This window comes from Limanda limanda, chromosome 13, assembly GCF_963576545.1.
Source record: "Limanda limanda chromosome 13, fLimLim1.1, whole genome shotgun sequence".
NCBI classification, from domain to species: domain Eukaryota; kingdom Metazoa; phylum Chordata; class Actinopteri; order Pleuronectiformes; family Pleuronectidae; genus Limanda; species Limanda limanda.
In genome coordinates this window covers 11,470,780-11,498,392 of record NC_083648.1, presented here as the reverse complement: position 1 = coordinate 11,498,392, position 27,613 = coordinate 11,470,780, and the positions used below count along the sequence as shown (strand labels likewise).

The 27,613-nt window shown below is 40.4% G+C and overlaps 3 protein-coding genes across 4 annotated transcripts in view; 2 read left to right on the top strand and 1 right to left on the bottom strand.

Annotated features, from left to right (window-relative positions):
• Positions 1-435: 435 nt before the first annotated feature.
• Positions 436-6,989, bottom strand: ripk1l (receptor (TNFRSF)-interacting serine-threonine kinase 1, like). The gene is made up of 11 exons (XM_061084769.1): positions 6,932-6,989; positions 6,484-6,703; positions 4,963-5,119; positions 4,689-4,826; positions 4,363-4,594; positions 4,052-4,201; positions 3,336-3,412; positions 3,114-3,189; positions 2,422-2,988; positions 2,180-2,329; positions 436-1,734 (listed from the first exon to the last, which is right to left on the bottom strand). The coding sequence occupies exons 2-11, from the start codon at positions 6,642-6,644 to the stop codon at positions 1,436-1,438; spliced, it is 2,007 nt and encodes a 668-aa protein (XP_060940752.1). The 5' UTR covers positions 6,645-6,703; positions 6,932-6,989; the 3' UTR covers positions 436-1,435.
• Positions 6,605-13,877, top strand: dusp22b (dual specificity phosphatase 22b). The gene is made up of 9 exons (XM_061084770.1): positions 6,605-6,649; positions 9,076-9,355; positions 10,140-10,406; positions 10,779-10,812; positions 10,899-10,981; positions 11,565-11,614; positions 12,634-12,708; positions 13,298-13,469; positions 13,548-13,877. Exons 3-9 carry the CDS (start codon positions 10,386-10,388, stop codon positions 13,686-13,688), a joined length of 576 nt encoding a protein of 191 aa, XP_060940753.1. The 5' UTR covers positions 6,605-6,649; positions 9,076-9,355; positions 10,140-10,385; the 3' UTR covers positions 13,689-13,877.
• Positions 13,878-14,744: 867 nt separating this feature from the next.
• Positions 14,745-27,613, top strand: part of irf4a (interferon regulatory factor 4a) — a 41,444-nt gene continuing 28,575 nt past the window's right edge. The window contains exons 1-9 of one of the 2 annotated variants that reach the window (XM_061085072.1): positions 14,745-14,759; positions 15,492-15,691; positions 15,932-16,118; positions 16,641-16,726; positions 16,836-17,004; positions 17,974-18,054; positions 18,464-18,877; positions 20,187-20,299; positions 21,104-21,475. In XM_061085072.1, the coding sequence (XP_060941055.1) occupies positions 15,494-15,691; positions 15,932-16,118; positions 16,641-16,726; positions 16,836-17,004; positions 17,974-18,054; positions 18,464-18,877; positions 20,187-20,299; positions 21,104-21,253 (1,398 nt within the window). In that variant the 5' untranslated portion in view covers positions 14,745-14,759; positions 15,492-15,493 and the 3' untranslated portion in view covers positions 21,254-21,475. Of the gene's footprint in view, positions 14,760-15,491; positions 15,692-15,931; positions 16,119-16,640; positions 16,727-16,835; positions 17,005-17,973; positions 18,055-18,463; positions 18,878-20,186; positions 20,300-21,103; positions 21,476-27,613 lie in introns of those variants that run through there. The other variant, XM_061085071.1, reaches the window with a different exon arrangement.

Here is a 27,613-nt window from a genome sequence, read left to right as displayed (position 1 = left end):
GTTTCCGACAAAACTTGATCATATGGAGATCTTTTTTGCGATAGATTTTACTTTGTGTTATTTATCTGACCAACAACAGATAAAATAGATCATATTTTATTAATCCCATTTTGCAAAATTTATAAAACAAGATATGTCATCTGTATTTTACTGTTAAACATCCAGTAACTTGGAACCGTCCCAATCTTGTGGCTTGCAAGGTCAATGTGCCATGAAGTGACAGGATATAGTGTAAATCAAGCTCATTCTACTAATTGAGCTGATGTCTTGAAAGTGATGACTCTGTAACTATTAACATGATTTAAAAAATACAACATATTAATATCCAGCAACTAATTGCAGGAGATTACCACTATGATTGAGCGGAAATTATCAACTTTAAATTATATTCAGCAGCAAGCAATTGTTCAAAATTTAAAATACAAGATATACACATTTGAAGTTCATATGTACACAGTTTATTTAAAATATTTTTTTTTCCAGTGAATCCAGGTTTGGTTAAATCTGTGAAGATATGGGTGGGGTAATAGTGTGTTTATTTTTTTTTGTCTAGTATTGTTTAGCGGCCTACATCAACACTGAGAACCAGTAAAAACAAAAGGACAAGACATGATCACAAATCCATTATAAAATGAAATGTTGGTGAGGAAAGTATCTCGTTAGGACACTCAAAACAAGTAGCTGACAATCTGGGGAAATACATTCATGGCAGCACATAATCTACAGCAGGACTGCCCCCTACTGAAAGCAAGGATTACAACAATAATACACATGGATTTCTCGAACACTGCACTGAGACATTTTTATCCTTTTGTACAATTTGCATCAGTCTATTCAATAACAACTCATGTTTTCAGCTGTCCTCACATACAGTGACCTAACCTGTTCAGTGAGTCACTGGATATAGATTCAATGTTCTGTTAAGGCAACAGTCATTGTTTATTCCATAACAACTTCACACAGTTTCTGAATATAAAAAATAAAACACGTCAGTATGTATAGTAAAAATTCTTGCTTTGGTTTAATACATGTCATGTAACTGACATTTGAATAGGAAAAAAACAATTAGGTATACTATTTTTACTTCATAGCAAATTACAAAATGAACAGTGATTTTGAGATTCCATGATTCCTATGTTGATCTCTTAAAGATAAAGCTTGTCAGAAAAAGTATTACGCTGATTTGAAAAGAGAATGAGCTTTTAAAATGGAACAATAATCAGGTCCAAAGATCATTTCATCAAAATAAGTGACTACTAAACTGGTAATTAATCTTAAGAGAATTTCAGTGAGCTCTGTGGTTGTCGGGATATCTCAAACACCTTGGTGCATAAAAACAAACCAACTTTTTTGTTTTTGAAGAGATCTTGCTCGGACAATACGGTGACCAGCATTTTGAAGGCATGAGGCAAATCTGTCAGGTGAATGAAGACCTTTATGACATTGAGTAAGACGAACTGCAGATGTCCAGCATTTTCTGCACGACATCCAGCGATATGTTCCCTGACATGGCCTGACAAAGCCTCCCGAATCTGCAACCGAGACTTCCCTCCTTCATTCTCCAGTGCTCCAGCATTTGGTGCACGATCTCTGGCAGGCCGTCCCGGGAGTGTAAGTGCTCTATGCTCTCTATCTCCACACTGGTCAAACCCAGTTGGCGTGCGATAGTTTTCCATTTTGACCCGATGTTGGCCCGCAGCAGATCCAGGTGCTCCTCAGTCACGGGATGGTCATCTAAATAACAGTCAAATAAATCTGTAAGTAGCTATACTACAAGCAGCAGCACAAAATGATTTCAAGTATTTGTTGAACCAGAAAACACTGTTGTTAACATTATCTGCACTGCTCCGCTGACCTGCCTCCAAAACGGCATACTGTATTATTAGCCTATCCTGTTTATAAATAAAAACAATCAGCAGATACAAAATAATAGTAATGATTAATAAATTATTTGATAATCACATAACAAACATTTCAGCTTCTTGAATGTGACGATCTATGCCTTTTTCCAAACATGCAAATTGGATGTTTGGTTTTTGGACCATTTTTGTAATTTTATAGAAAGAAAACCTGTAAAGTGCTCAATAATCAAGACGACCTTCTAAAGGATGAATATTTGTTTGTTTGCAAACAGGAAAAACATCTGGCATTCTAAAAAAAAGCCTTTACCATACTTTACCATATTTCTGAATGCCTTCTCTGATGAGAGAGCCGATCGAGCTGCCAGTCGATGCAGGTAATGAACTATCGGGCTGCTCGCAACTTCTGATCATCAAAACGTTGCTGTTTCCAATCTGAATCCCTCTGGCATTATTAATGAAAATAGACCCTAAAATGAGCACAAAGCAAAGACAATTCAAATGTCAAAGGGGACGGTACTAGCTGTGAACACGTGAGAAGAGGAAACGCCTCATTTTGTACCTTGCTCTGGTGGCATGAGTAACCCCGGAGCAGATGTATCAGTCACTGGCCAAGATTTCTGGCGGTTAAAGTTGGAATGTGGCTGTTGCTGGTTGAGCTGATCCAGTGAGGGAGAGCTGGTGGACATTGGAAATGAGGGGGCAGTCGATTCACTTGAGTTCATGGACTGGTAGAGACCGGATGTGGGGCGACACCACGGCTCCTGGCTGCTGCTCTGCTCGAGCTCAGCTTTCGTCCAGGAATGGACAGAGGACCCAGGCGGCTTGTCTTCCTCTGGTTGCATTGCCACGCGTTCTGAAGTGCTGCGGTTGTATGGCAGGAAGGGATTGGAGCTGTTGCGGTGGAAGGAGCTCACAGGCTCCGGCTGGCTTTCACAGCTGTAGCTGCCGTGTTTGTGGTACAGAAGCTCCCGCTGCAGTTTGTCATCCAGCGCTGAAGGTGTGTTATTTCCCCTGGCGTCCGACTGAAAGGATCCCACCGAGGGCTCGCTCTGGATGTCACGCATGTCTTCAATGCTGGCTTCAACTGGGACACTTTTGTCTGAACTCACCAGAGGAGCAGGGCCGTCTGTCAGGTGAGGAGAGAAGTAAAGCAATAAAGATGAACAAGCTTTTCTCATCATTGAGAACATTAAATGTAACACAGTAGGCCAGGGTTTGCACATTATATTTAAGATTTCCAACACTGCTCACCTGCTGAAAAGTATTCAGTGTTCAGTGAACACATTCTCAGCTTCTCAACAAGATCATCTGGGCCTTCGTATAATGTCTGTAAGAAGAAAATCACATGGAGAAGCGTGATATAAAATAGATAGTGTGGCGTATATTTCCACTTTCAATTCACTGTTTCTTTTATTCAATGTGCATTGTAGAAATGATAACCCCATCAAATCCTACGTATACGTATATATTTACCCTCAGCTGAAGTAGATCTTCCTCTATATGTGGCTCAAGTTTTTCCTCGTAGAAAGGAAGGAAGAAGCTGTGGCCCTCTGCAAGAACAGGAAAAACAGGAGCAAAAGGATGACAAAGGAATCTACACGCGAAAACTGCAGGGGTCAAATTATCAAGCCTGACATTCAAGAAGGAAAGTAGTGACATGCTGTAATAAGAAATAAAAAAAAAATTGGTGTCCTGTGAAATTCGATAACTTAAATTTGTATGGATTTAAAAGAAAAGAAAAGAAGAATCCGACCAACTGAGACAAAGTGTCTTTGTAAAGTTATCTGGATATGAAATTACCTCTACCAGGACATTTTGGTTACATTGCAAAGCCCTCTCCTTATTTGGACATTGCATTGACGTCCATTCATTGTGGACAGCCAAACCAAAACCTTACTAACCTTAACGATGACCACATCATGCCCACACCACAACCAGGACTTCACAAATGAGATCATTAGGATCAGGATTGGGTCTCCACGAGGTCTACTGGTCCTAATAAGGTCTGTGTTTATGCTCTAAAAGGTCCTACAGCAGTAACAAACATGAGTACAAAACACACACATACACCCTTGTACTGCTATCTTAGTGAGGACACTCATTGGCATATTGCCTTTCCTAGCCCCTGCCAAACCCTAACCCTATCATAGACCCTTTAAAAGTACAAGTATACACACACACAAAACTACCTTTAAATGTTGGTCGCCTCGATGGATTGTGATTCCAGCAATCCTTCATGAACTGAATTATTTCTGCAGGCGTGTCTTCTGGAATAAGGTCCCCTGATGGTCGGTCACCTTGACGAACACACTGGCTGATGTGATCTTCACTCCTGGCATCTGGACATAAAAAAGACACTTTGATTGTCGACATGATGCTGAATTAATGTAATTAGGGGTTATGAAAACGGCTGGTTTACTGTGAAAGCAGTGAATCAGACGGTCAACAATGGAGAATAAGAATCATGGGGACTTGAGTCTGTTTTGGGATCCTAACTCACTTGCATATGGCTCCTCCCCTGTGAGAATGACCCAAACCACGATGGCAAAGCTGTAGACATCAGATTTCTCGGAGGAGGCAGTGTTTATACTCTCCAGGTGCTCAGGAGCCATGTAGCTCAGGGTCCCGGCCCCTCTCGTCCCAGCCGATTGGCTGATGCGACTCCTCCTGCGAATCTCCTCCTTTGTGAGTTTGCTCCATGTCTGGCAGGTGGCCAGGCCCATGTCCGCAATCTAGAAAACAGAGAATACTTGGATTACCACAACTGTAGATTTCCTGCTGTAAAAAATATAAAAGTGTCATTGGGCTATGTGTGTAAAAATATACCTTAATGTGAAAATCCTTGTCCACTAAAATGTTATCTGGCTTGATGTCCTTGTGTATGACACGCTTGTCTGTCAGGTACACCATCCCTTCCAAAATCTCTAAGATGATTCTACCTTTGATGGATACTGGTACAGAGACCTAGGGACAGAGCACAATTTACTCGGGTTAACCTTCAATTCCTATAAAAATATGTCGAGTTATTTATAGACGCAAACCACAGATGTTACATACATGATCAAATATCATCGTGACGAGAGATTTTAAACCTGCTGACCTTTTGTAGCATGACTAGCAGGTTGCCTCTGGGGATGAGTTCCATGACTAGTGAGCAGTCTCTGTCCTCCATGATCACACCCAGCAGCTTGACCACCCGCTCGTGGTTCAGACTCGCCATGATGTTCCCCTCCGCAAGCAGGGACCTCTTGCTGTCCCTGGAAAGCACAGCAGATAAAGGGATAACCAGATGATCTGCCAGACATAACTTGCATCATATTGAGTCTCAGAGTGGTTTTAGGGAGGCAGGATTCTGTCATCTTGTGTGTTTAATCTCTTGTTCTTCGCCCTGTGTACAAGGCCTTTGACATGCTGCTGTAACACAATAATTTCCCAGTTTGGGATCAATACAGTACATCTGTCTGTCTATCTATCTATCTATCTATCTATCTATCTATCTATCTATCTATCTATCTATCTATCTATCTATCTATCTATCTATCTATCTATCTATCTATCTATCTATCTGTCTGTCTATCTGTCTCTCTGTTCATCTATCGTCTATGTATGTATGTATGTATGTATGTATGTATGTATGTATGTATGTATGTATGTATGTATGTATGTATGTATGTATGTATGTATGTATGTATGTATGTATCTATCATTCCATCTGTCTATCTATCTGTCTATCTATCTATCTGTCTATTCATCTATCTATCTATCTATCTATCTATCTACCTATCTATCTGTGTATTCATCTATCTACCTATCTATCTATCTATCTATCTGTCTATTCATCTATCTATCTATCTATCTATCTATCTATCTATCTATCTATCTATCTATCTATCTATCTATCTATCTATCTATCTGTCTATTCATCTATCTATCTATCTATCTATCTATCTATCTATCTATCTATCTATCTATCTATCTATCTATCTATCTATCTATCTATCTATCTATCTATCTATCCATCCTTCAGTCTGTCTGTCTGTCTATTCATCTATCTATCTATCTATCCATCCTTCAGTCTGTCTGTCTGTCTATTCATCTATCTATCTATCCGTCCTTCAGTCTGTCTGTCTGTCTTTTCATCCATCTATCTATCTATCTAACTATCTATCTATCTATATGTCTGTCTATGCGTCCTTCTGTCTGTCTATTCATCTATCTATCTATCCGTCCTTCCGTCTGTCTGTCTGTCTATCTGTCTGTCTTTCTATCCATCTGTCTATCTATCTGTCTCTCCGTATATCATTCTATCCATCTGTCTGTCCGTCCATCTATCTATTCCATAATCTGAAAGGGGACAGACGTGTTTATTGTCCCTGTTAAAAGGGTTAGTGCTTGGAAATAGAAAGCATCTTCAGACTGGACATTATGGACACACTGAAACCATAGCAGTCCTATCAAAATCAGCATTCTTCCATCTATAACAACAATAATAACATTGATAATGAAGTGTTACTTTTCATCCTGCCATCTACTCTAAATCAGTGTGTGTGTGATGGACATATGATTCCAGTTAGCATCGGGCCACAGGGGGGGGAATACCCAGCATGCACCCAGGACTCACTCGTTGCGCAGGATGCCCGTGAACAGGGTCTTCAGCACCACCTGGCCCAGGGTCACGTGGTAGCACAGGTACACGTCCCCGAAGCCCCCGTAGTCCAGCGGCTCCTTCCGGATCAGATCCGCCGAGCTCATCTGGAACGAGGACGGGGGTGCGGTGGCCATCTCCGGTGAGGAGTCACAGTAACACAACGGACACACACAGTCTGAGAGACTCACACGAACTGCGGGGCACACACGGACACACACACAATGTTAGAGACCCGAGGGGGGGGATGAAGCCAGGATATCACAGTCGAGACACTGGACATTTAAGCTAACGCGTCACGTTAAGAAACTTGAGGCGACAACACACACTTCAACTGTAACTAAACACTTGAGCTGTGACAGAAACAACTTTATAAACACAGTTAGTTTTCATTCTCACTCGGGACTGTTAAATAAACACTCACCCGAGAGGCTGCGGAATCAAACACAGACACTGTAGTTCCGGGAATTTCCTCTTCTTCCTCCCACCGAGGTTAAAAACTACACATGCGACATGGAAACTACAAACAGGCCAACAAGTCGATCGCAGAGGGATCAGGATGAGTAGTAGATGTACGCTGTTGTGGCTGAAAAGGCGTAGAAACACATTGGATTGTAGAAGTTGTTTAATGTCGAGTTGTTTTATTTCTGTTTTAATCATTTGTAAACGGGGATTTGACTCAGATTTACTTTGAATGGAACAATCTTGTCTTCTGGTTTTGCCCGCCACCCACTGGTGAAGTTAGTTATCACAGATTAAAAAAACTTACATCACGCAGAAGGACAGTACTAGGAAAATGCAATAATATGATGGTAAAACTTTGTTTCTATTGCACTAATAAATAAGGTCACTACACAAATAAGAAAAAACGCAACAACAGAATATGATCAAAACAACACAGAACAAAACAAGACAAAAAAAGGAATAAGAAAGATAACATAAAATTAAAATAATAATATACAAACAAACTTCCATTTGAACCAGTTTAAAATTAGGCTTTAAAAGGCTTTTTCTACAAAAACAAAAGTTGTAACCAATGATTTATGAACAGGTAAAATAAATTTATATTCGCTACATCTTGATTTGCATCTGTATTTGCTCCACATTTCACACACTCATTATTATCAGTCCCCCTAAACACATTTTTTTCACCAACACCCTATGATTAATTCTCTGAGAAATCAACAAAAATGTTGAATGTAAAAAAAAATCCTGTATCCTTCCCCTGATCAGCAGCACCCACACCAAAATGAAATGGGTTCGTCTCTGACACATCCCACATCCTCCCACTAAGTCTTATGGTTATTGGTCCAGTGGTTTTTGTGTTATCCTGCTATCTAACAGACAAACAACCTCACGCCAATGAAAACATAACCTCCCCGGCAGAGTTACTAAAACTCACCCAAACCATCCTCGCTCATGTTTCCACTGCTTCAACATTAAAACACAACAATAAACCTTTGGTTCAGTGTTAGAATGATGTGTGGGTTGTACAGTTAGGTGGGTTTTGCGAGCGCTCTCTCAGGTCCTCAATCTTATTTTTCAACAAAAAGGTCGATTCACACAGATAAACTCATTACTTAGCCTCATCTTAAAGAAAAAAAAGTTCATTGATAAAATATGGTTTATGTGAAACTAGAGCGGGAAACCACCCGGATCGTATTTTCTGACAGTGTGGGCGATGACTGACATATAGGCCGACATTTTAAGCAGCCATCTGTGAATTCCTCACTAAAGCCACAAGAAAGCACCAGTAGCTCATTAACCTGTAATGGATTGTCTCTGTAATCTGGCTCACATTATGTTTGTTTTTCTTTTCTTCTCTACTATGAGTCACATTTATCGGCAGTAAATTTCTGGTTGCTCAGAAAACTTTCCAACCATGACATGATAACCGTGTGCTGAGGGTAAACCTAACAAACCTATGAGAAAATGTACATGTAGACAACTTCCCATCCACAAGTTAAATGCTGTGAGGGTTTTTTGAGATATAACCTAGATTAAGTATTCACCCCTATTTTAATTGACAGTGCTTTATAAGTCATATTTCCTTCAGTCGTAGATGAAATACAACACAGTCATACTTTCTAATAAGAGAAATGAATCACCAAACTAATTATCTCCCTGAAAAATCTGAAATTTAGAAGATTGAAGTGAGAATATAATGAGTATTCCTAAAAGAACCGGGTATCAGACTGAAAACCAGCTCACTACATTATTCTCCAGTTCCCTACACTGTACAGTAGAGGACAGGCCACCTCACAACTGTCATTCAATCTAGTCTGGTCGTCCCATGCTGCCCCCATCTACTGTATAGAGCAACAACAGATCACCAGGAAGTGAAAGCAACTGGCACATGGGTTTAAATGTGTAGCCTATCTGTGGTGGTGCAGTGGGTACAGCAGTACTTCCTGTTGATGTTGTCAATGTCAGACTATCAGTGCAAAGACTGCCAGGTGCCATGCTTCCCCAGCAATACTAGTGTAGCAGCCCTTGCTATTATCCGTTGCCATTTCTAAGAGGATGTTGATGTCCAGTCTTCCTCACGTTTATGTACTTTTCCTGCAGAGAACCATACAGAAGATTTCCCTTCATTATGCCGCCCTCTTCTCCTGTAGATGTTCAAAACTCCTCAGGTGAGAATCACAGTCCCAAGTGACCCTGGGCCAATGGCAAGTTTAGCCTCTCCTTCTCATCCTGTCACTGCCCCTGGATCAGGTCCTCCGCCTCTGAGACGGTATTCATATCAAAGAGTAACTAAACCCTTAAAGCACCTTTTCATGTGAAAACCACTCAAACCTGGGATGAAGTCCCCCTTTATTTGGTCCAGGGTTGTGACATTTACAAGGTTGGTATAAGACGCACCACTCCCCACCGCCACCTATGTTGAGCAGCTGCCATTATTCACTACTTGCTGCACAAGCAAGGTGTTGTTTTCAATACTTATTTGTGAGACAAGATTTCAAATGCATCAATTTCTATCTTAAACAACAAAGCCACCCAGGCTCACTTCATATAGGCCTGGTATTCTTCAGTAACTTTATAATGCACATATACTGCACATCATTAGGAGCAATTTGTGTGATGTAAGAACAACACAACGTGTGTGTGTGTACAGATGAACGCACTTATTAGTAACCCACTGTGGTACGTGTGGCGCACACAAAAAGCCTCAGGTGGAGTATAGTGATAAAGTGCAAAGCCACATGTTTGTGACTCTAATGTCCCAAAACCTTTTCTGCTCTTTTATCTATACATTTAAGTTTCAATTAACTGACTCAAAAAATGTGATCATACAGGACTTAGCTGAGATTACACTAATACATATCTTGTTTTTGAAAACACTGGAACAAATGTATGTCCATTTTTAATCCTTTGGTGATTTAATTTATACTTGTTCTTCTATATTTTGTTGTTGATTTATTCTATTTGCTTTCCTATTCGTGGACCTAGAGCTGACCTAACTCTCTGACACGTGTGAACATACTGTCTTTAGCAGGCTTTCCCACAGGGGCTTGTCTATTTCTGCTCTGCTATGTAGCCAGCCGCAGTTTAGGGTCTAGTATTTGGTGTCACTGGGCCATGAGGCAGGGTATTAATATTCCAGTATCATATCTAACCACTAATCCAAGGTTGGGGTTTGGACCACACCTGTGCCGTAATCCACTGTATCCACGCTATTAGGATCCGCGCTCCTCTCCTTTATACCAGAGAACTACAACTCCCAGCATCCACCACTGGGAGCCTGCATATGCAGCAGTGCTCGGCTCGGCTCGGACGCGGAGCTGCAGCTTTTTGCGCCTCAGCTGCAGGATTGAAGCAGGTTCCAAAGGACGAGGAGGGTCAGCGGGGGGTCTCTCCACACTGGGTCGGTCAGGATGGGAAATGGCATCAATAAGGTATGAGATCCATCTGTTGCACTCGCTGGTATTTACGCGCCAGTGCTCCCATGTTCCTTGTGCGTAAATATGGAGAGGACAGGCTTGTCATCCTCCTCGTTAGTCTTTTAGAGCTTTATAAAAAAAGAAGTTGTCTTATCATTCGTTTGATTCAAAAGATTAAACCCTCAACTTTCTTACTAAATATTAAGCATGATTAAATATAGTTTTATCTGAATGTTTTTTTTTTTTACAGTCACATAATTTCAAGCTCTTAGTTGAGGCTTTTGTTTCTTGTTGTCACTTATTTTCAGGATGTCTTTTCAGTCAGCATGTTTGAACTTGTATCACTGAACTTGATGTGTGTGTGTGTGCTATTCTCTGTCCTTACAGGTGCTGTCGGACTTATACTTGGGCAATTTCAAAGGTGTGCGTTTGTGCATTTCAACCCATTTTGGTTTGCATCTATATTTGCGGTCCATATTCTCATGCTCTTTGTTTGTGGCTTTGCAGATGCAAGAGACCGAGAACACTTAGCCAGGAACAACATCACACGCATCCTGTCCATCCATGACAGTGCAGCTCCAATCCTCCAGGTGAGAATCTCTCCCTCTCCCTCTCCTCTCTCCTCTGCTCCCTCCCCTTCACTTTCTCATTAAACATTTTTTAGCAGTAAACTAATTTGGCCAATGTTTGATATGATTGGTCCTCCTATGTGTATTAGTCCCATGCACATGATTTGAGCACAGACACAGTTCCATGAACCGGTCTGTCAGGTTGTTCCGGTGGAGAGTCAACAGTGTGTCAGTCCCGAGTGAGCAAACAATGGTTTCTTCCTTGTGAGATCCTCGGGACTATCATGAAAGATGCCAGTCAACACCAGTTGGTTTGGACAGTGAGCTGAGTTGTGTGTGGGTTGGAGAGTAGGCGTTTCTTTGCTCAGCCAGGTTGGACTGTTCTGTCTCTCTTCATTATTATGTTTTTTATATTGATTTTGATGTGAAGTTTCACCGCAGCTCCTGTTCATGGTTTTGTGGTTACAAATAAGAGAAGATGTGGAAACGTGTCTTCAGGTCACGTCAAAATTGCCTGAAACCATTTGCCTGCTTTTTTTTAATTGATTTGATTTGTTGAATCCAAGTGGCTGCTAACCGGTCGCTAATATGCTTTGTCCCTTAGGAGATGACCTATCTCTGCATTTCAGCAGCTGACCTGCCCACACAAAACCTGTAAGTACCAAAATGTGCAGCACAGCAGCTACAGCCAGAGAACAATGCAACGCTGAGGCAAAAAAAGAGAGAGAGAGAGAGTTCGGCATTCATTCGAGGCTGCACTGTGTGGGCGTCTGAGGTTCACTTTCTTCAAGCCAACGTGTAAATGATATGCTTTCACAGGCTCAACATTTTAATGTGAAATTATTCTCTGAGTAGACGACAGCAACACCACTGAAGTAAGCTCTGTGGTTTTTTTGTGATGTGACACACTCCTCCCCTGGTGTTTTACATGAAAAAGGGGGGATGATGAATAAAGGGTCATTGGCTGCCTGGTTAGACACATGTGTATAACACAGACACACACACACTCACATATTTACATTTAAGCAGGAAGTTAAACAACATAGTTCCGTAGTTTTAGCACAATGGTTTGTGCTGTGCCTCTATTTATCGACACGACCCCCTTCACACAGTCACTCTCTTACGTATTAAGACACAAGTCTGTATACTTACACACACACTCACACACAGACACACAGGCATGGTTGCCTCATACATATGTTCAGAGGTGGTGGTGTTTATGCTATGTGAAATATGACACCTCTCTGAAACTTGAACGCAGCAAACCCTCATCCTGATCCATCCAGGATGAGGAGATGATAGAGTCTGACAAGTCAGGTGCAAAAGCAAACACACACCATTAGGGTTTGGTTTCGTATTTTCTTCTTTATCCTAATACCGGTGCTAAATCTTTACTTTTTAAATTGCTCTGTTTAAAAAAAAAGAAAAGAAAAAAGAAAATTATGGTTGACGATAGGAATGGCTTTTTTTAATTGCTTAGGCAATTTGGAATTTGGAATTTAACACAATACCTTAAGAATTTAAAATATACCTAAAATAACTAACCCAACTGCAATATTTAACTTTGATAACAGTTTCATTTCTTATCACAAGTTTTTCTTACAGTTCCTGCTCTGCAAATGGTTTAATGTGTTCATGAATGACTATAACAAATGTTTTCTTATGCTCCACAGGACTCAGCACTTTAAACAAAGTATAATGTTCATGCACGAGTCTCGCCTCAAAGGAGAGGGCTGCCTCGTTCACTGGTGAGAGCAACGTCGCCTGTTGTGTCTTCACCTGGAAGTTAGAATGTCGTTTCACTCACACAGGCTATTGGAACAGAGCTGAGACTTCCTCCAGTTTTCCTCCATCTATCTATTAGTTTAATCATAGTCATGTTGAATATTTAGGTACGTACAGTGTTTTTAACTAGAGCTGAAAACAACTGAGATCAACCAAGTATACAAGTGAACTCATGTGGAACTGCTGCTCAGAAGAGATTAGACGATAAGTGAAGGTCTATTCTTGAACTTCCCAAAACACAGCACAGTGACACCTGAGGCTCTTCTCAGAAAAACAGAGAGCAAACACTCTGCTTTTTCATCATGGATCACGATTATTTATTTTCTGTAAAACTTAAATACATCCTCAAACATAACTTGCACCTGAATGGCATTGACCAGATTTTCATCAGCAATCGTATTGAAGAGAACAACTTCCCTGTTCCCACACTGCTTTACTGACTTTACTCTAAATAATTGAGAGACCCCCAGCAGCTGAAAATTCATGTTGTCTGTTTAAATGAAAAAGCATGTTTCCTTTCCTGCATTTCACTTTTCATCCCTCTTGGTAAAGTTTGGCAGGTGTGTCCCGCAGTGTCACCCTGGTGATAGCTTACATCATGACAGTGACAGGCCTGGGCTGGCAGGAGGCGCTGGCTGCCGTGAAGGTGGTCCGACCATGTGCCGGCCCCAACCTGGGGTTTCAGCGGCAGCTCCAGGAGTTTGAAGCTACTCAGGCCGATGAGGTAAGGGCCAAGATTCGATTACAGGAAAACCAAGGAGAAGAGAATATCTCAACTGTTTGTCTTTTTCTTTTCCTGCAGTTCAGAGAGTGGCTACGGAACGAATATAAGGACAACCCCTTCAGTGATGAGACCGACATACGGAACTTGCTTGCCAGAGTGTCCAAAGTCAATAAACAAAATATGAACCAAAAGGTGTCTCCCCCACCTGGAGGTACCTGACCAGAAATGTTCATGAGCTCTTTAGTAGCTTAGTCTGGACGGTTACACCAGTGTGTGATTCTTCAGTATCTGGACTTGTCTGGAAGTCTAACATGCTTACAGATTGGACCACTGTCAGGAAGTTTAATGCTGCTGGAACGATCCTCTCAGTGGACATAAACACCGAAACCATATCTTGACATCTATTAAGCAGAGCATTTATTTAAAAAAATTATTGTTTTTAGTTTATTAGTTTAAGTTTTTGTTGCTATTTTTTCTAATTTATAAATGTTGTTAACTGTGTTTTGTGAACATTGATATAAAAGGCGTAAAGGGAACGTATTGTGTGAGTTTCTCAGGCAGTGGGCTGTCGTATGGAAGGTGATAAGACACCTTCTGTGCTATGTTTACGTCTCTGTTTCCTGGTTCTCTTCCTGTTTGTCTGATGTGCAAGAGAGGTCATGCATGGTAGCATAAAAAACACAGAGACCATGTTCCTTTCTCACTCCTTCTGTTCAACTGTCTTCAGAAACTATAAAGCAATAGAATGTAAACTCACCATGGTTAGATTTTATAAACAATGGCCTTATGAACACTATAGATCACTGGGTTTGTGCATAGACAGCCACTGGAGGGCAGTAATACCAACAAAATATGTACAGTATGTTCTAAACTCAATCATAAGCAATCTCTCTTGGCATTAGTTCTTCATCAGTCATCAAACCATTCAAATCAAATATTCCCCCAATGTTAGTTGAAATACTTTATCATTTCCACTCAGCAGTGGAAACTAGGTTGAATTTACAGACTTTTAGAAAAATACAAAATGTGTGGGAGGATATTTTTCTGACGGTGATACATGCAGGTAATTGTTCCATATGCATAGGGTGTGACTATAGAGGGGTTCCCCACTGCAGCGGTACGTGGGCGCTGAGTTTCACAGAAATGAGCGACTGACTCCTGCGCATCTCCTCTTGAACCTCAGAGCCGGAGAGGCTCCTCCCTGCCACAAATCAAGATGTGATAACGTTTAAAAATACGACACAGAGAACTTCTAAACAGATTTCAGCAGGGGAGCTCACACGATCAAAGGTAAGAGGAAACTTCTCAGCAGAATCAGTAATGCGAAGTTTTAATCTGTTAACCCAAAGGGGGTCTGTGAGGAGAAAATACCCGATCACAATCATTCAGATTAGTATCAAAATTAGGAAAGTACAATTTTAAGATAAAATTAACTACGTTTATATTTAAAATTGTCATTTCTGTTAATCATGCAACTTGGAAGAATGAGATTAAATTGTTTTAAGTTGAATTCATGTCCTGCAAAATGGATTGTATTAAGTTTAAGAAACTTGATGATAAAATGTCTCAATACTATGTGTGCCTGCATCTAATTTAGTTGTTCATTCTTATAAATTAGTCCTGGATACTTGGCTAATGTCGTTATTAATGCATATATCTTAAATAAGTCAAAGTTATTTTTGCCCGCTTTAACCTCGACCCCCTTCCTTTTTTTGCATATGACCAAAAGTGTCAAACATCTCTAGAAACTTGTTAAAATCTATTAAAAGTGATTGCTAGTTTTGTAGAGTGTTGATTCAAGCTAAGTAACTCAGGCGATATATTCAGTACTTAACCCGCAATTGATGATACATGTTTTAAACTGAACCTGGTATCGGCTGATTAAATATATAATTTATCTGTTGTCAGGTTAAGGGATACAAGTACTTTAAATAAATTAAAAAAAACATAAAGACTTTTAACCAAACCAGAACTGTATCACTGTACTGTGCAGTTTTTTTACTTTACTATTTTATTTTGCAGATATGAACCTGGATGAGGACAGCGGCCTGACCGTCAGCTGTGGCAACGGCAAACTGAGACAGTGGCTGATCGACCAGATCGACAGCCGGGGTTACATCGGATTGGTTTGGGAAAACGACGAAAAGACAATCTTTCGGATTCCGTGGAAACATGCAGGGAAGCAAGATTATAACAGAGAGGAGGATGCTGCGCTCTTCAAGGTCAGGCCATCCCAGCTGTCCCACGCATTGTGAACACACAACCGCACATTGTTTTTCTCAATGAAATGTATTTATCTTAAAAAGCTGATTATGAGGCATATTGTTCTTTAATATGCAGATATTCGATCTTGGGTTGAAAAGGCTTTTACATAAATAACTATAAGTGTCTATGCGTTAGTCCATTTCTCAAAGCTTAAACTCTTTAAAAGTGTCAATAAATATAAACCATGGTTGTTTCAGGCATGGGCACTGTTCAAAGGAAAATTTAAGGAGGGTGTGGACAAGCCAGATCCCCCCACGTGGAAAACTAGGCTACGCTGTGCGCTCAACAAAAGCAACGACTTCGATGAGTTAGTAGGAAGAAGTCAACTGGACATCTCAGAGCCCTACAAAGTCTACAGAATCATCCCAGAGGAAGCCAAAAAAGGTTTGTACTCAGCTATTTACCATGCGAGAGGCAGTGGAAACCCACATGTACAGTGGCACTACCGAGACGAGTCTTCAAACTATAGTACCGCTGCATTTCACCAAGCAACTTATATTGTTTATAGAGTACTGGCACGTTTTTTTGTTTTTTTTCATATATGCACCACAGCACTTGATTCTATTGAGGCAGGAAGCACAAAGGAAGCCGAAGCATGTACCAAAAAGGCCAGTGTGCTTTTTTTAGAGGGCTTCGGTTGCTAAGAAGAGGGTGTACATAACACTGCTGCAAATCCCCATGTCACTTAACCTATACAAGCAAAACCTCACACGTGCACAGTTTGAACCTGCTAAAATGAAGCAGGCTAGTAAGGTGCATGCAATATTGCATCTCACATTAGTTTACAATTAATCTGTACAATACAACTTTATTATACTCTTAAAGATGTGAGTACTTTCAAAGTGCCGTCTTTATAGCATAGCATGGCCAATGTTGTTGACAAATTTACTTTTGGTTTTTGTACAGGAATGAAGATGAACAGTATGGAGGAGACACCATCACATGTGAATGCCCTTGGCTATATTCCTCAGTATGGCTCCCTGCATAACCAGGTCAGCAGTGACTGTAAACCGGGTCTAACTCATGAAAAGAGAAACAACGTGTTTTGGTTTGATGAAACTTTGATTCTCCGGAGTGACCGTTCCTCTGCTGCATGTTCAGGTGCCTGGCTACATGGTTTCTCAGGAGAGGAGGGAATGGAGGGATTACTCGCCGGCCGAACATCAAGCCCTTGCTCCTCCACATCACCACGGGCCACATGCAGAGCTGCAGTACGGCCACTACCCGTCACCCGTCAGCCGCGGCTGGCCCGGGTCACACGCAGAAAATGGTAAGATGACCATGGACTCGCCTTTAGAGCATATTCGCACTCAAGAATGACGACTCAACTTTCAAATGTGGTCAAATAAACATTATTTTGATATATATCAGATGAGCTTTTTTCAGTTTTGAACAATATCCAAATGCATCAGTCTCCAACAGGCCTCAGATGGAATTGATGGAAAACTAAATATAAAGACCAGTTATAATCATGTTCTTTCTCTTCATTATGTTATGGTTTAACCTTCTATATGAACCGAGGCTGTGATAGGTAATACGTTAGCATCATTGATCTTACATGTCACTTGGTCATTTAAAAGGTCGCCACTTATCGCAATGCTTCACACGCAGTTTACGGGAAAATCCAAGTTTGATCTTAAAAAATCCCCACTGACGAGGTCCAAGTCTCTTTTATCACTTACTTTTTATGCATCAAAAGCAACTAGCATATCGTTGAACAATATGAGTCTGCAGCTGCACATATCTCCTTCTTTTAAGATTAAAAAATATAAGTGATTATTTAAACAAGAAAACACTTCATCCCGTGCTTTGTACTTTGTAAGATTTAGTGTAATATATTTTCCTGCACTGTCTTTAGAGAGCACAGTTATAAAGGCTGCAGACGTCTGGAGATGTAGCAGGATGAAACTGAACTGAGACACAGGCGGTGATTGCTCCAGCAGCTACTGGTGATCACTGATGTGTGCAGAAACAACATGGAGCCACATTAGTTCATGTTAGCTGTTCTGTTTGTGTTGCATGCGACTGTGACATGTGTGAAACATGCGGCTGCTGTGCCTGTCAAATACACAGCAGGGCTCCGGTAGATTTTGCTCTATGCATCCATCCTTGAGACTGGTTTTCTTTCTTCACGCTACAGTAAAGCAAAAGAAAACTTCCTCAATCCTGCACCAAAGTGACCTGAAGCACTTTCAGTACTCTAATTATGACCACTGTTTATTTAATTAATTTTCCACAGGTTTTCAGCTCTCCTTCCACACGCACTTTGCAGAGTCGCAACCCCCCGTGTATACAATGGACCACAACAACGCAATCACAGGTAACATGTCAATACAGGCACACTAATACACATATGAATAGATACAAATCATTTTCTTGTTTTTTACATTTTCACTATTTTGGATGTTTTTCCAGATAAGAAACTCACATCAAAGAACGTTGTAACCTTGTTTAGATAAGTAACATAGAAATACAGTTTTATTATTATAAACTACTGAAAACACGTCATGACAGTCAGTTTGTTTTGTTTTTTTGGGCCTTGGCATGATAGATTGAAAGGAGGTTTAATAAATTTGAATAATAAAATTGAAGTGAGTAATATTCTCCATAGAAAGACGGTTGATTTTTATATTTTGTCAAAGCCTCGACGAAGTGGAGCTCTAATTATGATGCTGACAATGTTTCCCTTCAAAGACATATCTCCTAAAAAGCTCATCTCTTTCTTCTAGATTTCAGCCTGCATGTGTCCCTGTTCTACAGAGAGTCTCTGGTGAAGGAAGTTACCACCACCAGCCTGGACGGTTGTCGGATCACCTCTTCTTCCTCCTCCTCTTCCTCCTCCTCCTCGTCATCCTCTTCCTCCCCCTCTTCTCCATGCCCTGAGGACAAGATTCACAGCGGGGCCGAAATCATCCTTTTCCCGTTCCCATACCCCGAGTCCCAGAGGCAGGGTGCTGAGATGCTTCCTAACGTACTGGAGAGGGGGGTGCTGCTGTGGATGATGCCCGATGGGCTGTACGCAAAGCGCCTGTGTCAGGGACGAGTGTATTGGGAAGGACCCCTGGCTCCATATCTGGATAAACCCAACAAGCTAGAAAAGGAGCAGCCGTGCAAGCTGTTTGACACCCAGCAATTCCTCATTGGTGAGTAGAAATATGCGACTTGTAGTGAAAAAAGGATACAAAAAAGGAAGTATTGAAATATGTTGCTTGAGTCAAGTCAGTTTTTATTCCTACCGCCCAAAATGACAAATTTGCTTTGCGGCTTCACAGTCTATAGAGCATCTTCTAACTTTCATTGACATCATCATAGAGTAATGCTCCTTTACAAGTGTGAGTCTGTTAACACATCACTTTCTGAGAAAAATATCCCAAAGCATTATCAACATTACCTATCATCAATTTCTCACAGCTAATATAATTTATTAACTCCTATAAGACAAATTTTAAATAATTCACTATACGTTTTACAATAGCGACTCTCATAAGCCTCCACTTTTGGGTGAAAGGAACTTATATCTGCATTAACTACATTGTAGTGTGTTATAAAGCATTTATAAAATGGTTATATACTGCTCATAAATGCTAAGCTAACCGGTTTAACTGAGTAGTTAATTGGTTAGAGTCAGTGTGTACTTCTAAATTTAAAGAGTTTGGCAATGCATGAATCATGTTTTATAGAGTGATAATAAAACCTGAATCTGCAAAGTAACTAGTTCGTCTGTATGATAAACGTAGTTGAGTAAAAATTAAAACATCTCTCCCCAAAGTGTGAAAAAGCAGAAGCATAAACTACAACTTTACTCTCAGAGTAAATGCAGTTATTGTACTGCACTGGCCACAACCTTATTGTGACTTGATGTTATTATTGTATTGAACTATAATAAAAGTAGCATTCACAGTGTCTAGTGTATAGGAGGATGGATTTTAGCATTATGACAACAGCAAAAATCTAATATTTTATAAAACAATATTCAATATTCATAGAGCTCTGCTTTGTATCCTTTTGATAGAGTAGATATCCACCCCCACATATTTATTGTCCTGTGCTGTAGAATAAGTAGAGCAACCATAGTGCTTTGGTGATTTACAGTATGATGGTGGATGTCGATAATGATGATGTCAATGTCATTGATGGAGATGCTGCAGTTACTTCAGCGGGGTAAGTCCCTTCCTGAGGTTGCACCGAGAAGCTTGTCACATTCTTAGCAAGGAGTATAGAGTGTGGAGTCCCCACCCACCTCCTGTGGGCCACCACACAGTACGACTAGAAGGTGTTTTCTGTGCCAGTTCACGCCAAAATTTCCATCATCAACACCAGTGGTTTTCAGTAAACCTGTTATTCAATAAAATGTCAGTCTGGGTTTATTTACTGTATCTTTTAAATGGGCTAGCACATCGTGTTTTTTTTATTTTTTACGTAACCTCTCTGTTCTTCCTCCTGTTCTCACAGAGCTTCAAGATTTTGCCCTTAATGGCCGACATCTACCGAGACACCAGGTTGTGCTATGTTTTGGGGACGAGTATCCTGACCCACATCGGCCAAGAAAGATGATCAGAGCACAGGTACTAATATGCTACAAAACATAAAGTAACTGAGATATTCTTATATATATATATTTGTTATCTTTATTTTTTACAAAGAAACAACAGATACTATTGTAATCATATGAATTACAATAGCAGATGTAATTTCAGGATCTGTCAACATCTTCTTTTTCAAACAATGAAAAGAAAAATAAAAGGCATACAGTCCAGCAGTGACCTAAATATTTAGTGGGGTTAAGACTGAGGTTTGACATTATGAAAAAAAAATATCATACCACAGAAATATGTAATTTCTACAAAAGGGCTCAAATACAGCCAGAGGGTGGACGCCTGACTCAAGCCTGTCTGGTCCCGATGGGCTGGAGCTGGCCCGGGTTCGAACAAAATAGTAGAAAAGATATTCAATGCAGGTTGGGTTGAACGCATCAAACCTCAGGCCCAAGTCGGCTTGAGGCATGACAAAGTTTCTCTTAGGCTAGGTTGGGTTTGAACAGAAAACTGTGACCCAAGCTGCACAAAAACTGCTGCACCAGCAAGAACTCTCATTAATTTATTAATTCATTGTTTTGAATAAAACTGAAGGAGTAGAGATAAATTCATATTTACTGAAACCAATTTAAAGTTCAGTTTTAAAACGGACAGAATGTGAAATCGTACAGTATCTGTATATTATAAGTTTGTAATAAAAAAATAATTAACCTGAAAAACAGATCAAATTTAATTCACTTCTTCTTTACTGCTCTTTGCCTAAATAAGGGCACAATAATACGATGTGATTCAGCAAACACAGACATATTTCACTCATGGGTGCTTTCATTTCAGGTGGAGCCAGTGTTTGCCAGAAAACTGGTTTACTATTACCAGCAGAACAACGGCCACTTCCTGCGAGGCTACGATCCCGTCCAGGAACACGCCACATCTCTAACAATCGACTATCCTTCGCAAAGACCTCTACAGCACATTCAGGACTGATACACACACACACACAGACACAGACACACACAGTGTGGGGCATGGAGGTGACGGTAAACCACTGGTCGTGTATCACTTCTTGTGTCTGTAGTCTTACTGTAAATGGCAGAAGTGCACGGGGAAGACCCTGTTGCTTTATTTTGCACACCTTGTTGTTGCAGTTTTGGTAATGTCTTGTTTTTTTGTTTCTCTCCACTAAAAGTATTATTGTGACAGCTTGAAGGATGCGGTTTGAGGGGGGATGGAGGGGTGGGGCAGAGGTCGACTCAGACAGGAAGTGCTCGTACAGGTGCACAGGAAGAGTGGCCCCCTGAGACGAAAACTGGTGCGTCGAGGTGGTAAACCCAGAGTATGAATGAGCACTCAATGTGTTTTCAGAGGTGGCGGCTGATGGTGGCATTGCCGTGATCCATCCAGATTGCTGTGCACAGACCTCAATTCTGTGTTTCAGTGGAAAACACAAAAATGCTTGGACTGTAACACGAGAGAAAGACTTGTCTGGTTGTGTAGTAGAGGAAGCTCATATCGCAAATGGTTTCCCTCTTGGCTGCCGCATGTGGAGCAGGACGTTTATTTATGAAAATTGATTTCTACTGAATCTGATTGATTGAAACGGGACTGTTTTGATTGCGGTGGATACAGACTCAAGCCCATATGCCCGGCTTTATGTACATTGCAATTGAATTTACCGCATTATATTTTCAAGCTTTAATGTCAAGCGAGGGTTTGTTTACACATTTGTCTAATAGTTGTTAACAAAGAAAATTAAACCTGTGAATTTAGGTATAAGTGCAGACAGCTATTAAATCTATATTTTTAAAAAGTTGCAGAGAACTCTTGAAGATTTCTCTCTTTGGACACACAAAAGCAAAGCAAAGGATTTTTCTAGAACTTTGGGTTAGAGGTCACCGGAATATTTAATGGATAATAATTATTAATAATTATTAATAATTAATTACTGAAACATATATTTTCTGTTAACTGGACTTAGCACTAAATATTGCCCCATTTGAAAACCAAGTTCCCATTTGAACTACTCACAACAGGAACATATAGACATGAAACATGGCTTTGCATTAGCTTCTTACAAGCAGAATGTGTAGGGACCTGTGGCTGTTAACCGATTATCAGGGAGCACGCCTGTTTCACCAGAAACATCTGGCCATGATGGCTGATCTTGACCTCACAGTAGGAAGTTGACTGGAAAAAGTCACACTCATCTCGTAACTCGCGAGGTACCCGTACCTGTTCCTCTTCACCTGAAACTAGTGGCCTCTCAAATGGGAAGGAAAACCAGCGCTGTGGTGTGTGTGTGTGCAGGTTCAGGAGGGAGGACCTCTCCGGTTCTCATGCCTGAGATCCACTGGATGTGACAATCACAAAAAAAAAGCCATTACAAGACCTCCATAATACGTCTGTTTCTTAATCAGGAACCCAGGGAGACACACAATGTAACAGCTGGTTGTGGAGTTTGTCATTTTTTTCCAAGTCCTAAAGAATGATGCAGCATTAGGAGGGACACAGGTTGTGTTGCGCTTACTTCTGTGGTCCAGAGTTTCGATCTCATTTACTTCCTTCACACTTAACCACATCACTTTCACAATTGCTTCAAAAGTATGACCCAAATCACAGGCGGGAATGTTTGTGCGTGTGTGTGTGAATGTCTGTGTGTTTGTGTGTGCATGTGAACGAACTATAAATCTTTTTTTCTGCTGGGTGATATTTTTGTTTACTACTTCACAGTCAGACATTTGACATTATACGTCAGAATGTAATTGTGAAATAATTCCAGATTCATATTCAGTGTGCTGTTATGGTTTGTGTGTATGTGTGGTAAAGAGTTCTGTGTGGTCGTGCGTGTAGGGCGGTATGTTTCTCTTATCAGAAAGTGACATTTATGGACTCAAGATAAAACATGTGACTCCCCCACCTACAACGGCAGTGACTCAAGTATACACACACACACACACACACACTTCTATCTTAGTGAGGACACTCACTGGCATAGTGCTTTCCCTATACCCCTTAACCTAACCTTTACCATCCAAACTAAATGCCGAACCCTTAAACTAATTCTAACCCTAATCCTAAAACCAGGTCTTAACCCTCAAACTTCCCTTGGAACGGTCAAAATGTCCTCACTTACCAGAAACGTCCTCAGTCTGAAGGGTCTATGCCTTAAATGGTCCTCACAAAGATATAAGTACAGGAACACACAAACACACGCTTCAGAGGAAATGGCAAATGAAGATTGTATGCATATTGATTTGTTTTTGTTTTTTTTAACAACAATAGCAATAATCAGAGATTGATTAATATAAAACTCGAACATGAATATAGATGATCTATTTTGAAATAAACAAGTCAATCAATTGCTACACATGTCTACTGTGTTGTTTTGTCTTTGAGCTCCTCTGATTCGCCAAAAAAAAAGCTGCAAGTCTGAGACTCATATTTGGTTAGAAAAAGAACAAAAAAAACCACTCATTTTGCCATGGTGTTTCCCCCCCTGCAGGAAGCCACATCATTTGTAGTCAGGCTTCAGCTTATCCGCCCGAATAAGAGCCGTTACTCTAGGCGACATCGTCTGAGACCTTCACTCGAAGCTTCGGAAAACAAACTGTTCAGTCAACTAATCCCCCAAACATTGCAAAAAAAGGTTTTAGAGAGAAATGAAACCACCATCAGAATATGAACTGCTTCACTTTCTCTGAAAGAAAAAGATTCTGTTGGTTCCATCATGACTCAGTGATGAACTTATTGGACAAGTTCATCATGAATTATTGGGCGGGGACTGACACGTGATGCTATTTAACAGTTCAAATGTTTTCCACCTCAAAATGAATGAACAAGATGTGTTATTAATAACACTAGAACATTCAATTAGTTGTAAAAACGTATATATTAGCCCACTTTAAAAATCCTCACTGATGGACCATCTTCTCTTTTTGTTGATTCCCTTCACTAACAGTAGTTAGGACTCTTTATTTAAAGCCTCATCTTGTTTTAAAATGTATACTTTTACAATGCACTCTTCAGATGTTCATTTCAGAATAATTCTGTTATTCAGTCATTTGCGCCACATAGTCAGAATCCAGTTTTGTATAAAAACCAGCACAGATATATTGAGTCATATATGTTTTATTTGTGATTGAACGGCAGAGACCCGAGACCGGAAAAAAATTAGGTTGCGTCACAGGAAAGAAATAGTCAATGTTTTGCTGACATCTGCTGGTTAAGTCGGTAAATACAAAATTCTTAATGTTTTCTATTTGTGCCTTTTTGTTGGCTTTGTTGATATTTCCACTCCTTTGTTGCTCTTAACATGAGTTTAAATCGAATCCTTTGTTAGAGGTGTTTGAAGGAAATATGTAACGTTTAGAAGTTGACTTTACATCGTTTTAAACTGTTACATTTAAAAGGCCAGTATGTAACGATGTATTTACTGTAAGGTGATCAAACGTCTGTATTTCTTCCGGTTTGACGTGCTGCGGAATATCCACCCTTCACGTCCTTCACGTAATAAAATGAACGTTTATTTGTCCCACGACAGTGAAAAAAAAAAAAGTGTTTCCTCCCCGTCGGGGAATTGAACCCCGGTCTCCCGCGTGACAGGCGGGGATACTATCCACTATACTAACGAGGAGTTGTGAGAGCCAGTGGTTTCTGACAATATATAGTTGGCCTCAAGGCGTCGTAATTCTCAGCTCTGGACACACTGTACATCTGACAGGAAGGTTTCTACAAACTACATTGTGCATTGACAACTCAGCATGTATATTGTGACCTGGATAGACTCCCTTACTTCTCAAAGCCTTTCATAATAAAAACAAGACAAAAACAGCAGACTCGAAGTCAGTGGCCCCTGTATGTTTAGGGTCAGGGACCCCTGAGCCCCCTGAGCCCCCTGCCCAGGATGTGATGACAGTGCTGTTTAACCCTTGTCGACTCGGGCTGATCAGTGTTGACCTCATTTTCCTTCTAAAAACTTCTGACCCCATCAAACTGACATTTGAACCAATCATCCGTCAGCGGCCCCCTGCTGATGCATGATCCTAAACAATGACCGACATGAATTCTAACTGATTATATGAACACATTTGCTTTGACAGAGCACGATATAACTGACATGTGTATAGATGAATCCATACTACCCATGTGACATTAGTATGATTATTATTAGAGCTTGACAGATTATTAGTGAGCCTTTTACAAACATTATGTAAAATCATTGATGTTTGTGAAAGGATCATTTTAATTTCACAGAATATACAATGCAGAAAACATGTGCATATATTTTCACATATTATTTGAAAAAACATCAAATTCTATACATTTGGATGTATTTGTGTTTTGTTTTTATCTATATTTAACAAAACATATATGGTTGAACTGTAAATACTCTGCTACTGCTGTAAATTATCTATAAACACACCGATTATATATATATATATATATATTAAATTCTCTGGAACTCTCTCCCTCCCATCATCCGATTCGCCCCCTCAATACAAATATTAAAAAGTCAGCTGGAAGCACATTTGTATTTAACGGCCTTTCAATGTGTTGTTGTATGTTGTTATCGTTATTGTTATTACTGGTATTGGTGATGGTAGTGATAATAATAATAATGACAATATTTTTGTGTTGTTTTTAATTTCAATGCTATTTTTGTGTTGTAAGGCACTTTGGATCAACAATGTAGTCTTTAAAATCCTTTGTTAATAAAGTTGAAGCTGAGCTGTAAAACAACTGTATATACATATATCTATAACAAACATACATTTTTAAAATTAAATTATTCTACGACATTCACCTCACAATTTAACTATATGTATTTTAAATTATACTTATCATAAATAACTATGAATTTGCTGAGTATTGTTTTTATCTGCCAATATGTTAATATCAGAAATAATGGTTTTCAGCATCGGTTAACAAAAATCCATATGTTTTGCCCTAATCATTATTATTAGGATGTTTATTATTACTGTTGTTAATGACTTCTCTTTTCTTGATATGACCGTCAGGAGGCACGAGAATTTCTCCAAGTCAGCAGCACATAAAACGTGAATCATCTCAATGAATCGGCCTGGATTGTTTCCAGACGTCCGTGTTTATCTGAGACTTTCCAGATAACAATGTACTTGACCCGATACGTTATGATGGCAGGAAAAGCACAAACAGTTGTCGGATGAGGAGCAGCGAAGTAATGAAAAACAATCAGATGACTTCTGCGATGACTATAAACAGATACGGGTTGATAAGTGGAACAATGTGGTGGGCTCCCTGGCACAAGAGCAAGGGCTCGGCTGTCTGTTTAGTCTGGCCTGCAACTTACAAGATAAAGGAAAGTGAGAAATACAGATTTATTTCCAAATCGTATATACTCAATATCCTCCAGGGACATATAAGGCAAGTTTCAAGCTTAAACCTATGGTTCTTGTCTCTGTGCACGGATGTAGGTGCAGGAATGTGAATGACCAGCAGGGGTTGATATGTCATTGGTTGGTGGCCTACTCTACAGAGTATGGAAATATGAACAATAATATGAATCAATATTTGACTTACTGGAGTTCAGCAATCACTGCACTTCACTCAAAGCGTCTGCTCACTGTTAATGGGCCGGGGGCCTGACTCCCTGTAACACCCCTGCGTCTAACACAAACATACATACACACATGAGTGCACACACACACACACACACACACACACACACACACACACACACACACACACACACACACACACACACACACACACACACACACACACACACACACACACACACATACAATTTTATAATAGACTTCCTCAATTCATTTTTCCTCAACATTATAAATTTCTGCTGTTTGGATTCCTGCAAACAATCTTTCTATAAAAAGCAACAGCTTCGGTTTCCCTGTCTCCTTCCATGTTTCTGTCTTTCTAGACACAGAGACCTAGTCTGTGTTTTTTTGTGCCGAGTGACACACGGGCCGAGTGCTGACAGAGAGACGGAGGTGGTCAGAGTGACAGCTCAAGGGCCGCATTGCGTGAGAGTTGCTCAGGCTGCTCTCAGGCTCTGTGTGGTCTGGGTGTGTGGTCTCCAGCTGATGGCCCGGTGAGTGTGTGTGTGTGTGTGCGTTCATGTGTGTGTGTGTATGTGTGTGTTTACTTTATCCAGTGTCAGGTCCAGGCTCTCTGTAGACACGGCTTGACTAGAAAGCTCTGCCTTCCGCCACTCAGCAGCCCTGGTCTGAAGGATAAACACATTGCCACCACTCTGACATGGCTCATCTGAGGATACATTTTATCCATGTATACACTTAGAGGACCTGTGAGACAGTGAGAGGCTCCTTGGCTCGTGTGTAACTCCGG

Excerpts from the sequence above, each read along its gene's own strand:
- dusp22b (XM_061084770.1), top strand. The coding sequence starts at position 10,386 with ATGGGAAATGGCATCAATAAG. Across the intron at positions 10,982-11,564 it reads GTGCAGCTCCAATCCTCCAG|GAGATGACCTATCTCTGCAT; the intron begins GTGAGAATCTCT and ends TTTGTCCCTTAG. Across the intron at positions 13,470-13,547 it reads AAGCTACTCAGGCCGATGAG|TTCAGAGAGTGGCTACGGAA; the intron begins GTAAGGGCCAAG and ends CTTTTCCTGCAG.
- ripk1l (XM_061084769.1), bottom strand. The coding sequence starts at position 6,644 with ATGGCCACCGCACCCCCGTCCTCGTTCCAGATGAGCTCGGCGGATCTG. Across the intron at positions 2,989-3,113 it reads CACTGAATACTTTTCAGCAG|ACGGCCCTGCTCCTCTGGTG; the intron begins GTGAGCAGTGTT and ends CTCACCTGACAG. Across the intron at positions 2,330-2,421 it reads ACTCATGCCACCAGAGCAAG|GGTCTATTTTCATTAATAAT; the intron begins GTACAAAATGAG and ends TGCTCATTTTAG.